The sequence below is a fragment of the Cibotium barometz genome, chromosome 21, assembly GCF_041138505.1.
Source record: "Cibotium barometz isolate CiBa-2024 chromosome 21, ASM4113850v1, whole genome shotgun sequence".
In the NCBI taxonomy this organism is placed as follows: Eukaryota; Viridiplantae; Streptophyta; class Polypodiopsida; order Cyatheales; family Cibotiaceae; genus Cibotium; species Cibotium barometz.
Genome location: NC_141066.1, coordinates 28,435,127 through 28,450,718, shown reverse-complemented (window position 1 = coordinate 28,450,718; position 15,592 = coordinate 28,435,127). Strand labels below are relative to the sequence as shown.

General features: G+C 39.9%; 1 protein-coding gene across 1 annotated transcript; it reads right to left on the bottom strand.

Moving 5' to 3' along the window:
* Positions 1–3,818: 3,818 nt before the first annotated feature.
* LOC147627031 (dirigent protein 10-like) lies at positions 3,819–4,826 on the bottom strand. Its single transcript, XM_086816139.1, has one exon. The coding sequence runs from the start codon at positions 4,711–4,713 to the stop codon at positions 4,114–4,116; it is 600 nt and encodes a 199-aa protein (XP_086672265.1). The 5' UTR covers positions 4,714–4,826; the 3' UTR covers positions 3,819–4,113.
* Between the last annotated feature and the right edge of the window lie 10,766 nt (positions 4,827–15,592).

Genomic DNA, 15,592 nt, shown 5'->3' with positions numbered 1-15,592 from the left:
GAACACACAAATACTATGAGATGCAGTCCCACAGCAGCGGGACGGCCATAGTTGTGGTTGGAGGGTGTGCTACAACACGCAAAGTTACTGCTACACTTAGTTCTCTCATTGCCCGCAAAAATGTAGGCATGCTCCTTTTTTTTAATGATATCTTACTTTCCTTCCTCATTCTTTGACAGCACATGTCTATTTTTTAAGCTTTTTGTAGAATCCACGATTATCAGAATACTCCGACGTGGATTTAGGGAGACCATTGAGCATATTATTATCAACATTCATAGTAGGCTGCCTAATATCCCGGTTGCGTTTGTGCCCCCTCCACCACGGCTGACCAAGACCACCGCCATGGCAATACCCCCGAACACAAGTCGAGAGCTTGGTTGTCGAGCTTCTAGAATCTGATGGATCTCAAGACATCAATTTGAAAGCTTCAAGTTCCCAACAACATCAAACTATGCAAAGTCACGCTTCAACCCCGCAATGACAGCAAGCATCTGTTCCAGAAGAGCAAGCTTCCCGTCCCCAAGAGCAACCACCCCAAGAGCGTCCAGAAGAGAAAACAACCCAAGAGCGTCTCGAAGAGCAAGCACTCCCTCAACAACAAGCTTCACCGCCCCAATAACAAGAATCTTCCCACACCCAATAGCATGCTTCGTAGGAAAAAATACGAACATGCTATCAATGTTTAAAACATTGATAAGAACATGCTATCATCCAATAAGAAAATGTAGAATATTTATCTTATTTTCTATTGCTCTGAGAAATACAAAATGTTGTCATGATTGATGTAACTATATGCTGTCAAAAAATACATTTATCTCCATTTATCTCTATGTCATGGTCGTTTTGCACCACGAAAACTTGCTTCCTTGTGATGTCTTTACATTGAATGGTCCTTTTTTTTTCTCCTTGGTACCTATTTCCAAAAATCAAAGTCATGTATATAGGTAATAATGATTATGGCATAGTTTTGAAATGAATAATTTTTCGAGGCTGGATTGAATAACATACCTTATAGTCGTTGCACTTGAACACATAATCATCAGGCACTTGTAGGTCATCCTCATTTGCCAAGTCTGTTCTCACTTGACGCAATGAGATGTTTGACCTTATATTGAGTATTGTCAAGAGCTCATGTTCAAACCATACCTCTAATAACATCAATGGATTTTCAATGTCATCCTCCAAGTCCTAATCAATTGCTATAAGTTTTCCATTGACATAATGCCATCTCATATAATGAAAGGCCAAAATATATTTCTAGGAGCCAATCATATATTTACAGACAATAGATCTCATAAGGAATTTGCAGATAACCCGATTTAATTCTTTCACATCCCAATTTTGACCTAAGAAATCCAAACATTTCTCTCATTTACAGATAAGCATTGACGATATTTTTTTGACCTCCTCGTCACATAAAAGAAGTCGACAAAAACTTGCGATGGCATAAAGACAACAATTTGCAACTGACGACTTGCTACATTTGGTCTTATACATCTCTGCACGTCTTGGTATATCTTTAATCTAAAGCACTCGCTTTTTTCTACTGCTGTTGGTATTGGCCATTCTGGACTGTCGAATGAAGGCAGTGGTAATGCTTTCAAAGATCCATTACCTCTAACACTATGAGGTGCCGTGTAAAGTTCATTATAAAAGAAAACTCCTTTCTGTGCCGAAGATCTGCTTGATGTTTTTTTGTATAGCTGCTCACCAATAGATGCATGAAAAACATCGAGTATTCCCACAATACTATCTATATGCGGCCAGTCAACCAAGTTTGAAGGATATATATCTACATAGACGAATACAAGAGAAGCATAAGTATAGAAATGAAACACATTACAAAACATAATGTAAAAACATTTACTTATAGTTTGGTCTATGGAGAGGGATTCCATTAGGCAAACGTTGCAGATGCAGTTTTAAGTACATGTAGGCATGTTGTATAAGGACTTCCTTAATGCTCCTACCTGTGTCACAGAGTTTGAAATCTTGAACTTTGTCTTTGTAAGTGTCAATGAACTCATTCTTTGTTTTTTTCGCTTCCTCATCTGCAACACAATCCAACTATCAATAGAGATTGTGGTAGGAATTCACCTTTGATTATCCATATCAAAACTGTTGTATACTATAATAGCTCTAGTAGAGGAGCAGGGACGCCTAGGATGATGTGTGGTTTCCATGGAAGCAAATAGAAAATAAAAGCAGATGTAAGCAAATGTAAGAAGATGGAAGAAGATGAGATGGAAGAAGAGATAACCTCCAAAACGTGTGAATTTTTTAGAGGGAAATCCATTCATTAAATGAGTTAGGAAATTCGAACATAATATTTCAAAATTTTAGAGAAAGAAATTACTTTTATTAAATGAGTTGAACGAGGGAAATTTTTAGATTGAAAATCGTTCATTAAATGAGCTGACAACACTCTAATTGTCATATATATTAAAGAAATGACATTATAAAGTGTGGTCAAATGTATTTCGTATTTCTTTAATAACAATATATTCATATAAAGAATATATGAAAACGTCTAATTATCAAAAGTTATGTTTTACGTTGGCTCTCTTCCTATTGGTTGAAAGCCTTTCTCTCTTCTTGAGAGGAAAAAGGCCCAAAGTTGAGTCCAAAATTCTCCTAATGAAGTTTTATTGTGATCACGGTGGAGAAACTTTTTCTAGTGGTTGTTCAGCATATGACATCATCGCATAGAATTGCTAAATGGATATTGAAGTTGCAGGAGTTTAACTATACTTTTAAAGTGGAAGATAGCAACAAGGCCACACTTGCAACCATATTGACTCATAGAGTATATGAGAAGCAACTAAAGATTGAAGAATCGTTTAAAAGAGTACAACATTTGAAACCTTTGGAGAATGCTTATTTAATGCTCTTTGGTGTTGCATATAGAAGACAAATGGGGAAGCTAGTGGTGGGGGCTAATCTTGTATGATCCACATGGTCAAATTGTGTCCAAAGGGGAAGTTGTTTTAGAAGATGTAGAAACAAACAATGAGGCTGAGTATACAGTTCTTGAGGAAGGATTAATGAGATGCAAACAAGCGGGTCGAGTTGATAGGTTAATCATTAAAGGAATTTATCACCGTTGTGTGTGTGAAGATGAAATTCCTACTATTTTCAAAGCTTTACATGATGAACCGTGTGTGGTGGACATTTTGTTGGAGAGCTAACGGCTGGCAAGATGAAGATGAGGAATATCCTTAGTTGTGCCTTCAATACTAGTTAAGCCTTCAATATCCTTAGTTGTGCCTTCAATACTAGTTAAGCAGTTACAAGAGCAACATATATTTAAAATGTGGAATGTCGATCTCTTTTATTTGGAAAGAGAATTTAGTCTTAAATATTTCAATTTTGGCTAGAATATGACTCTCTCTCTCTCTCTCTCTCTCTCTCTCTCTCTCTCTCTCTTTAATTGCCCTTGGGATGACATGTACCCACCTGGGTTCAAGTCTCTCCGTCGATTGGTCTCTCTAGATCAATAAGCCGACATTAAGCAACTCTCGTCTCTCTCTCTCTCTCTCTCTCTCTCTCTCTCTAATTGCCCTTGGGATGACATGTACCCACCTGGGTTCAAGTCTCTCCGTCGATTGGTCTCTCTAGATCAATAAGTCGACATTAAGCAACTCTCGTCTCTCCCTCTCTCTCTCTCTCTCTCTCATTTTTAAATTGTTAGAGGCATGGCCACCCATGGCTTCGCCATCGGATTTTCCCACCACTATGGTGCTACTACTTCTCAAAACGGACAAATACATGGAAAATATGCAAGCATTAATAGTTTCACATTCGAACACCTCCAGTAAAAAGAAATTTTGTCTTATAAAACCTAATGAAGGGGGTAAAAGTGCTATACCATAGATTGAAGTTATATAGCTGTATCTGAGAATTCAGAGTACAGAAAACACTTCTTCTTGCTTCCAAATCCTCTCTCAATAGAAAACACTTCTTCTTGCTTCCAAATCCACTCTCAATAGAAATTTTTGAAACCATTATTTTGTATTTGCTCTTTGAAAGATTGTGCAGTCATGCTCGTGGCTTGGTGGCCACGAGAAGCCATTAGGTTCTAATTATGGACTCGTCTATAAATTGGTGAGTCTAGAGAAAATAGAGGGAGTGGTGGTAGACGTACAAGGTGCCTGTGGCACTGACGAGGGTGACAACGCCATAGCCTCGCACGCCCCGAAAGGCGCCTGTGCCTCCCAGCACGACGATCTCGTTGGTAGCAACGTTGATGAGGCCCTGTAGGCTGATGGTGCCGTTGACGGAGCCATCGTCGTAGGAGAGCACCTCCACCTCCACTTCATGGCTGGTGGAGGTGTAGCTGGCCTGGACTGTGTAGCCCCGGATGACACCCAGCTGAGTGCTGGAAGCGTCAGCACCCTCTGTGACGTTGAGGGCGAACACCTCCATGGCACCGAAGCTGTTGGTGGTGTTGGTGTCAAGGGCGGGGAGAAGCTCGCCTGTGTCGTCACCGCCCACCTCCACCTGCACGTAGTACTCCAATGAGGCCTCATCGGACGAGTTCGAGTTGGCCATGATGCTCCAGCGCGGGTTGCCACTTGCGGCGTCAACGGCAGCAGGCGAAATGAGAGCGCCGATGATGAGGAGGAGGAAGAAGGCGGTGCATGAGCTCGGGTTCTTCAGCAAGCGGCCGGAGTGATGCGTCTGCGCAGCTGGACGTAATATGGGCGCCATCGCTTGTGGGAAAGGCTGCCTCGCTTGGATGAGATCTGGATAAACGCCTTGCTGCGAATGAAGGCCAGGCAGTAGCTGGGGGAAAAGAAAAGCCTAAGCCTGTATATTGTGTCGATCTGTGTGCAAAATATAGCTGTACTGGCGAGTCCTCCTTTTTATAAGGACGTGGAAGTACAAGAGAGACGCGTTGCCCACGGTTCCCCGCGAAGACCCGGCTCTTCGCGGGGCGGGACGCCGGCGGCTCCCCACAAAGTCCAGATGCGCGCCGCCATATTCAACGCTGATGCCTCCATAGACTCTTCGAAAACGCCTGCTGCCTTGCTGACCATTGCGGTCGGAGCAAGCAACCGTGCTAAAATGGACATCTTTTACTATATTTTAAACATTGCTTTTCGGGCCCGAAGAAAGTAGGACAACAACAAAAAATAATAATAATAATGATTTTGAAAAAAGCTCTCTGAGACTGCGCTTCGTCTTCCCCAGCTTCCCACCTTTCTTTAAACTGCAGCGTAGGCTTTTCTTTTCCGCGGGCGGATCAAGTGCATGGGCACTGAGCGGAGGAGCCCGTCCCTTATTAGACCTCAGACTTCTTCAGCTTCTCCTGCAAAAGTAAATCCAATGCTCAGCAGTCACTTCACTGTAGCTTCTCCCTCAACCTCTCAGCTCGCCCCTCACAGCAGTCACTTCACTGTAGCTTCTCCCTCAACCTCTCAGCTCGCCCCTCACTCAAACCCTTGGAACCCCATCCCTGAAAAGCCGTGGAATGGAGAAGCCATCATAGACGCCGTTATGGACGAAAACTCCAGACTGGTCCACGAATTAAAAGAAGCCAAAGAACAGCTGCTAATCATGAAGAACAAGGAACAATACAAAGAAGCCTCCCTTTTGGCAGCAAAAGATCAGACAGCAACAGAAGCAGCCCCTCAAAAAGAGGCAGCCTCCACCACCTGCACAAGTAATAACTCTTCCAATACAGTACACGTAAGTCTTCCAGTAGATCAGGTCAGAAGCAAAGTAGAAGAATATTCTGAAAGATGTCTGGTTGGCCTTCTCTTTGGCCCGAGACCTTCTAAGGAAGCAATGAGAGCTTGGATAAGAGACAGCTGGACCCCTCTCGGAATAGAGGTAACCCAGACTCAAGCACTGGCCAAAGGGTATTACCTTTTTTTATTCAAAGATCCAAGCATGGCAATAAAAGTTATAAGCTCCGGTCAATGGATGTTTAGACATCTCCCCTTCTGCTTCATGAGATGGACAAAGGACTTCAACCCAGAAGGCCCCAAATCCTCAGCATATCCTGTGTGGGTCGAGCTCCCTAATCATTAGGGCCAAAAACGTCTCAAAATGGGCTGTGTAAGGAATTTCGCTAACTTGCTAATTAGTAGAATGTTGACGGTCAAAACGGCTCCAAATTTAGCCGTTTTGGGTATTTAAAGCGTATCTATCTGACTGAATATGTATCTAAGTGCATATTTTAAAATCTTAAAAAATAGATCGTTTTCATGCTACTCTTTAATGGCTCGTCTCAAAATTTGTCCTCTTTTAGTGACTACGTGGCAAAATGACCATTCTCTCCAAACGCGCTCTTATCCATTCTCCAAAAAAATTTCACTCCTCTGCTTCTCTAAAAATTTCACAAGCTACATCTCATTCTCATTCTTCTGTGTCTCTCATGATCTAATAGCTCTGCTTATACTTTTTGCTCGGTTAGTAATGAGTGATACATCTAATCGAAAGTTTCATTTGAACATCAAGCTCAACCAAGAGTATGCAACTACACGGAGTGTCTACCAAAGATCCCTATCATGTGCAAATGAAGCTCAACATCTTCGCAACGAAGGAAAGAAGCATATTGACCTATGGACAGATGGAAGTCTATATCCACCGGATCCCAAAACAGGAAGGTATCCTTCTTTTCACACACCACATGATTTGATTAGATTTGTTGGTGATGGGGAGGATGGCTTACTTGGTTATAGTTCAAGACTATCTCAATCACATATTAATTATGCAGAATATACTACATATCTTCAAAATACTTCATCTTTGAATGCAACAAAAATTTTAGAACTTGAAAACGAAATAGTGTCTTTGAAACAAGAAAATGATCAATTGAAATCCCTTAAAGAAACTCCAATAGGATTAAGAGCACGAGTAAAACGAATGCGAGATGTAGTTAACTTAACAGAGAGATCTGGACAAAGAAAAAAAAGGTTAAAACTTGTAAGAGATCATGTTACTAACCTTCTAGGATTTGACATGTCTAATGCTCAGGAAAGGGTGAGATTTTTGAATGAGCTTATGAATAGGTCGGATATCTTGAAACTTTTAGAACTTCCTGAAAATCAAACTCAAAAAAAACTGGTCTTTCAACATCTATTAAAAGATATGGACTTATTAGTCCAGCCTTCTCAAATGCAAGAAGTTTGTGACACAGTGGGAGTGAGTAGAAAGGGATACAGAGCCATCTCTAAAACCTGGTTCAGGGTCCTTAAGTATTACAAAATCAAAGCTTTTGGGTTGCCTAGACCTCACAATGTTGGAAAATATAGAACTATGTTAAATGAGGAAATTTCTAAACATTTCGGAGAGTATTTCCATATTGAGGGAACAATGCCATATGAGAGACAAAAAAAAAATCATCTTTTGAATACAACGTTTATAATAATATTTGGATGAACATTAGAAAAGTCCAATCTTTTATGGTGAGATATTACAACATAAGAGAAATAGATTGTGAAGGAAAACTTGTATTTGTTTTAAAATTGGATGAAGCTCAAATCCAAAAGTGTCAAAAAATGGAAAGAATATCTATATCCCTAATGAATAAAGCATTGGACTATAGTCAGGGTAAGCTTGATTCTCCATACCACAAAACTCAATCAGAAATGGAGCTATGGTGGATTGGATCAGCTCAGGTACCAGTAGAGAGTCATGAAACATTAAAGTGGCTCTTCTCAAAAACAGACATTCCTTCAGTTATTCAGAGCCAGAATACAGGTGAACACCTTCATGTTGATGACATAGGTGATTTCATTGTGGAATGGCATTTGAGTGCCGACCTCAAGGCGCTGAAGTGTATGTTTGGTGTATGTGGAGGAGCAAATACCAAATATCCATGTCTTTATTGCATGGCAAGCACAGGGACAAAAGAATGGCTTGCAGAAAATGAGATTGGAAAACCACCATCCAGAAATAATGTGAATTTTGTCGATTATCCAACTTCTGTTAAAATATGGGATCCAATTCTACCAATACATTTGAAAAATGTGCATATATGTACACTGCATGCAGAGATAAGAATCCTGGACAAATTGCTCAGACTTCATCTGGACTATGCATATTCTATTAAGCCGACTAAACTTGCAGATGAGTGCATAGAAAAGTGCGAAGCCTTGCTCTCTCAAATGGGTTTTCATGGTGGGGAAGTGCATCTTAAAAAAGATCCTGTTCTTTCTGGAGGTACAGGTGATGTTCTGCAAGATGTTTCAATGGGAGGAGCAAAAGCGAGAAGATTTTTGAGCAACCATGACACCAAACAAGTCAACGCAATGTGGAACTGTTGGAAACAGCTGTGTGTCATCACCACAAATGTCAAAAGTAGACCAGATGTAGCCAACAAACGTATGGAAGTTTGGAAAAAACTCGACAATTTTTTCAAAGTCCTTAGACGACAAGTTGGTTCAAATACTTATGCAGATGATTTCAAAAACGCAATAAAGCTTTTGATCAAAGCTATCACAGATGCCTGGGGAGAAAAAGACATAACTTATTACTTGGTGAGTATTCAGACTTATCAAAACAGTTATATATTGGTGTGTCCAGACTTATTACTTGAAATTTCTTAAATGTACTAACAAAAATTTTCTTTGTAGCATATTCTTTACTTGCATGGACCATATTTTGCTACAGAAGGACCACTTGCAACATGGAATACACAAGGATTGGAAAAGTCTCATTATCAAGCGAGAACTTCCTTTTTTAGATGTACCCGAAGAGGAGGAGGTGGACAAAGAAGAAGCAATGCACTAAACGAATTATTCAATTGGTTCTACAGGAGGCAATTACAAAGGATGAGATCAAAGACCCAGCAATCTGAAACTACACCAACACCTCAAGAAAGAGACTAATGATTACTAACACATTTGTACCTCTAACAAAAAGTTTTGCTGAAATAAAGTTGGTCCTTGCAAAATATTGTGTACATTAGTATTTGATTCTCTTGGGACTTCTTGGCATGTCACCTCTGTATCTCAAAAATTTTCTCCTTCTATAACCTCCAAGGAGATTGATATCTGACACCTCAGCTGCAGCTGCATAGCTAGAGTAGCAAAGAAAGTATCCTGCTCTTGAGGCATTGAAACCTGCAGCATATCCAAAGATTCTAAGAGCAGCAGCTCTCTCTAGAAGCAAAACCTTGTTAGCATTTATTTGAAGGGAAGTATATCCCATAAACCTTGACAACACCTTGAAGGCAAATATTGGCAACTCAGCATCTTCAGAGAAGTTCATGTGGAATGCACAGAACATAGTCTTATCCAATGTAGGCAAGTAGTGCATGAGAGCAGATGAAGGCCTTCTTGACCTTGTTTCTGTAGATTTCACTCTGGTGCCTCTAGCTCTTCCCAGGAAATCATCCTTATCAAGTAATTCAATCTGCAAGACAAAAACCTCAATTAAAAAAAAATACAATCACAATAACATTTAACAAAGGATTAAATGGAAGGTACCTTCTGCAACTCATCCTCAATTACTACTTTCTCTTTCATCAAGTTGCAAGAGCCAACCCTTTCCACTTTATCAGAATCTGTCTGAAGCTTGAAATCTCTGCCAAAAGACTCAATACCTAACTCAATTAGCCTGTCCTCAAAATCCTCATCACTCAAGGAAGGTTTCCCCTCTTCCATTTTTTTAAGGCACAAGGCAAGTGCATCAGTAGCAGGGATAAATGAGTTGTCAGATGTTTGCAAATCAAGTGCCAAAAACTCTTCCTTTGGCTCTACTTCTGTATCAATAAAGTCCTTGGCCACTTCACAAGCTTCTGAAATTGCTGCAATACAGTAGTCTTCTCTGATATTGAAGAGACATTGAAGATAGGAAAGAGGAATAAAATCTTTCTCATTGATATAAAAGAAAGGAAGGTTTGGAAGAGTAACAGAGGATTCAGATATACTTGCTACCTCTGAAGGCTCTTCAGTAATAGTGGAAGCCCTAAATTCTGCAACATCAAGATTTGAACTTTCTCTCTCCTCAGCTTGAACATCAATTTCTTCCTCTTCTAAAATTTCACATTTCTCTAACTTTGAAACTGTGGTGACAATTAAGTTTTCTTCCTCATTCTCTGCATCAATTTCTGGCTGTTGCTCTTTATCCTGTATTTCTGCTTTCAAAAATAGGAAGAAAAGAAAGGAGACATCCTTGGGGACAAGGTTGCAATGTTTTTTATGGATAGGACAAGAAATGGATGAAGGGCATGTGAAAGAAGTTCTATTTGAAAATCTACTGAACCTCTTTGTTACTTTGGCTTTCTCCACAGATAGCTGTGTAAAATCTGTAAGGTGACAAAAATCATGGTCTCCGACACGAAAACAATGAGCTTGAATTGACATTTCAAATTGGTTGTACTCATCTTCAAGAATGTCCTTGAGCTTCATAAAAACATCTGAAAGAGAAAACCTTGGATTGAAAATCTCCACTGCATCAAAGTATACCTTCATATCATGACCATCTTGCAAAATAGCATTCAAGAGCTTCTCACTTGGGCTTTCTTCAACAAGCTCATGTCGACCCGCAACGCCTTTACTCATTGAGATATTTGACAAAAATGCCTGAAAAATTCTGATGTGCCGGAACCAAGCGAATATGAAAGGTCCAAAAAAATTGGAATGACTCTATCGCTTGGTGCAGGATTTACCAATTCCAAGGTCTCCAAATTAATTTTGATTTTTGCAAAATAGGGTTTGGAAGAGAAACCTTTCTTCTTTGCACTTTCAAAAGATTCACTATTCAAAAGATTCACTATTCAAAAGATTTACTATTTTTCTCTTATCTGTGAGCTTCTATGGCGTCCTCACGTCGTCCTTCTCATAATATTACTTCTTGTGATTTTCATAACACGAGAGAAGATGGTGTTTGGAAACCCATGTCTTTTCGTGTGAATGATTGGGTAACAATGCTTCCCTCTTGCAAAGGTGCCCACAGGGTGAAAAGAACCAAGCGAAATGAAGTGAAATCCCATTGGAAAGGTCGTGTTCTTGCATTCAAAGTGACCGACAATGGCTGGCTTGCAAAAGTTCAACATGTCTACATGGCCAAAGACATGGTGTTGAACTTGGATGAACATCCAATTCTCCATTCTTACTGTAATTCAACAAACCTTTATCTATTTGACACAACACAATATTTCTCTTTCTGATATATTTATTGTTTGTTTCATTTCAGTTATCTTTCCGTCAACAGCTGTGGAGTGGCAGCCTGTTGAGAGCTTAAGTGGCACATTCAAGGCAATTCACAAGGGGATTGCAGATGTCATGTACGCAGACAAACCACCTTCATTTTACAAATCAGTGGATTTATTTGTGTATTTTGCAGAATACAGGGTTCCATCAAGAGAAGGTGTTCATGGAGAATTGTATGACATACCTATTCCCACAATTATGTCACTAGAATGGGAAGTTCCTGATCCAAATACCATAACAAGCTTCAAATCCAAAATCAAAGATGATATTCTGAAAGCAATGTCTCCTGGAAGGATTTCAAGAAGGATTAAACTTCAATGGTTCTTGCCTATACATGTCTTTGTGGCATGTTTCAAAACAATGGAATTAGAGAGGACAAGAACAATGTGGCTTAATAGAAGACTATCTCTGACTGATCTCGACACTGTACTTGGAGAAGGATGGAGTACCAAGGAAACTTTTCATATGGGGGACAATATCAGTTGTAGAGTAAGCCCAAATTCTTTGTCCATCTCATACCAACTGTGTCGCCAATCCTTAGTTTTGGGCTATGACTATAGGAGATGGAAAAGCAAGCTTGGTAGTTGGGTCCCTTTGGACTCTGAAGAGAATTGTCCAGAGTTTGAATTTAACATCATAGTCCATCCATTCATAGATCCTAGGAAACTCATAGTAACATCAAACTGGCGACTACAACATGTTAGAGAGTCGCTTGAGTTTCTGGATGAAATATCACCTGAATATAGATTCAAAGTAGATGATATTGTTATCCGTACAAGGATGGAGAGTGTAACCTCATGCATCACATGTCTCCCCCCAAAAAAAGTTGTATTTGAGCCACTTGCAAGGGCAAGTTTGTATAGTTGAAAATGATAATGTAATCAATATATTCTGCTAGATTTCGTCTTGTCTTCTTTACAAAATTGGTTAACAAATTGTTCGCGACACAAAACAAGGTTTAACAGATTGATATCAAATTATTGATACAGAATTTTACAGAAAATTAACCCAAAAAATGTGTGTTCATATGGACAAAATGAACAAAACAAAATCCAATATGTGGAATCACTCTGCAAAATCAACTTTCCTTTTGGCATGAGATGACCCTGCATCTTTAGAGAATCTTTCTCTCTTCTGTTTGCTTCGATCAAATTTTGCTGATTGAGGTTCAAGTTCTGGAGTTTTCAGCACTTGAGGTGTTGGAGAGGAAGACTTTAGAGTGGATTCCCCTAATGGTGGTAAGTTGGGCTCCTCTTTGAGACCTTCACGTGTTGGCGAGGGAGATTTGGCAGTGGGGTCTGGTTTTGGAGAAGATTCTTTGGAGGTTGGCCTTGGAGACTTGGCAGTCTTCTTGGGGAACTTGAACAAGAAATTAAATGGAGAGCCAACATTTGCCCTCTTACTACCTTTGTTGGACAAACGACGCTTCTGAATTTTAAATTTCACTGGTGAGTGAAAAGGAAGACCTTTAGCAGCACTCCTCTCTTTGACAGGGGTCTTCTCTTTGATAGGTGTCTTCTCTTGAGCTGGAGAAGAGCTCTTCTCTTTGGTAGGAGGACTAGGGATCTTCTCTTTGATAGGTGTCTTCCCTTGAGCTGGTGAAGAGGTCATCTCTTTGGCAGGAGGGCTGGGGGTCTTCTCTTTTGCAAGTGGGCTAGGGCTCTTCTCTTTAACAGGAGGGGTAGGGATCTTCTCTGTAGCCTGAGGGATCTTTAATTTAGAATGGCTCTTCTCTTTAGAATGGCTCTTTTTCCCCTTGGAAGACTTGCTCTTGGAAGGGCTCTTCTTTCTCTTCTTCTCTTTGGCAAAGGTCTTTTCCTTCTTGAATGAGTCATCCTTGTCTTTGCTTTCCTTCTTCTCCCTTTTCCTTTTCTTTGAAGTTGTATCCTTGGCTCCAGGTGGAAAGGGAGAATCAGGATCATATGGATTGATGGATCTGCTCAGAACCATGGACACTGCCTTCTCCCTTACCCAACTTACCCAAGAATCTGTATACTCATGCAACTAAGACAAAAGAAAATAAGAAAGTAAGAAAACAGGTCACTCAATGTAATCACTAAATCAATCAATGGTTTTTATACATGAACTTACAGGAAGTGTTAACATTCTGAATCTTGACTCAAGAAATCTCCAAGCATTAGCAAGAACCATCCATCCACAAGATGTTGAGTCTTTCTGCAGGGAACTTCCTGATTGAAGTACTTAAAATCTTCAAGTTTGTAGTCTACATAGGTAGAAGCTAGAAAACTCAAGATAAGTTTGGCAGCACTGCAAACATAAAATTTTGAGGGTCAACCAAATAATTGAAATCATGCAAGAAATTTGAGGGTCAACACATGGCAAAATTGATTCTTACATTTTACTTCTCCCATGGATGGATGCCAAAGAGTTCATAAAGATCACATCTCTATCCAATAGATTGATAATAATAAGACTCCAATGGCCTCTGTGATAATATGAGTTCTGAAATTAGTAATGGATACTGTCATGTATATAATAGGCAAAAGGTTATTGAGAATGAGTCTTACACTTCAACATAAGGGTACACAATGTAATTGCAGGTAAGCATATCAAAGTTTTTGAGAAAACTTACAAGATCCCCTTGCCTATTGAAAAGGCACTGTGTTACAAGGGGATCAAGAATTGTCACTTGCACAGCCATTGATTCATGAAGATCCCTCATAAGACATCTGGATACACAAACAAAACATGTCAACAAAATATGGTTCCTGGGAAATTCATCAAGAAAACAAAAGCACATCCCTACAAACCTCAGGCAGATGAAGAGGACTGTGTCAGATATCTCAATATTAGGATTCACAAGCATGCTTGTGTCCTCAGGTGCAATGTCACAATACACCTCATCCTCTCCAGGCATGGACACATCTACTATCATCTGACCTGTCACATTCTTATAAAGCTCTGAATTGGATGAATGGAGAATCTCAGCTTGCTGAGAAAGAAGTGCATCCTCTGAAATTTTCTCTTGCTCTCTCTCTTTTTCAACTTCTTCTTTGATATCCTGAGCTTTTCTTGTATCATAATGATGAGAAATATCTTCAATAACAACAGACTGCTTGGGTTGCCTTGCTGGAGGGATATTAAGAATTTCAAAAGCTCTCATATCTTGACTTGGAATAGGCTCCAAAGCTTTGTCAAACTTATATCTAAGTCTTGACACCAGCACAAAATCTTTGCTCATAAGAGTGATCCTATGAGCAAATGCAGCAGCAATGTAGCCATCATTCATAAAGTCAATTAAAAAATCTTCTGCAGCCTCTTGAAGACACATGAGGGCCTGGGTTTCCCATCGAACTTTCTGAAGATATGTGTTTCTCATTTTACCAACCAACCTTTTTGATATGTCCCTGACAACCCGTGTAAATGGCAGTCGAGGGATGAGGAGACTTGTAGATTTCTGTGCTGCTCTTATCTCTCTTAAGGACTTCACCTGATAATTCAATCTCTTTCTAGCTGTCGCCCTCGCACGAGGCTTTGGAAGGGGCTTTTCCTGTTCGGAAGGACCTTGCTTGTCTTCAGGTTTTTCAGTCTCAAATGGTGGGTAAACTTTCCTTGCAGTCTGCTTCGTCCTTGCCATTGAAGCTAGAAAGAGACCAGATCAAGCAATTTGTATTATAGGACAAAATAATAAACAAGCCCGAACGAAGCGATATAGGGATTCCAAAGATTATGGAAGGTGATAATCGCTTGATTCGCGCACGAAGTAAAAATAAGAAAAATCCCGAACGAAGCGATGATGAGAATCCGGGAGATTCGGATGTGTGTTATCGCTTGATGCGGGATGGAGAAAAAAACGAAGACCCGAACGAAGCGATGATGAGAATCCGGGAGGTCCGGATGTGCGTTATCGCTTGATGCGGGATGGAGAAAAAACTAAAGACCCGAACGAAGCGATGAGGGAAATCCAGGTGAATCGGATGTTCGTTATCGCTTGATTCGGGTAGGGAATTGAGAACGCTTGATAAGGGAAAAGGGGGGTTGAGAAACAAAAGGTAGCCTGGTTTCGCTTGATACAGTGACGGAGAAAAAAATGAATATTTTTAACAATATTAACTTTTTATACCTCGGATATGTCGTACAAAGTACCGTTGAGTACACGTGGTATGTAATCATTATTGCCACGTGGCATAAACGGTCACTATTTAATGTCTTTAGTTCACGCGTTTTTAAAATTTTTCCCCAGTTTTGGACCACTCGTTTGCGTCAGATCAAGTTGTGCACGAATAAACCATATGCCAAAATGAAAGGAAGGCAGAAAGTAAACGTCCGATGTTTTGTCATTAATAGCGTTGTTTTCAAGGCCTGAAAAGAGGATTTCATATCTTAATGCTTGAATTTTTTAAAATAAAAAATGGAACAAGATGTCACTATTTTGGACCCAAACTTTAATGTTAGCCATC

Coding starts and splice junctions, on each gene's coding strand:
- LOC147627031 (XM_086816139.1), bottom strand. CDS start 4,713: ATGGCGCCCATATTACGTCCAGCTGCGCAGACGCATCACTCCGGCCGC.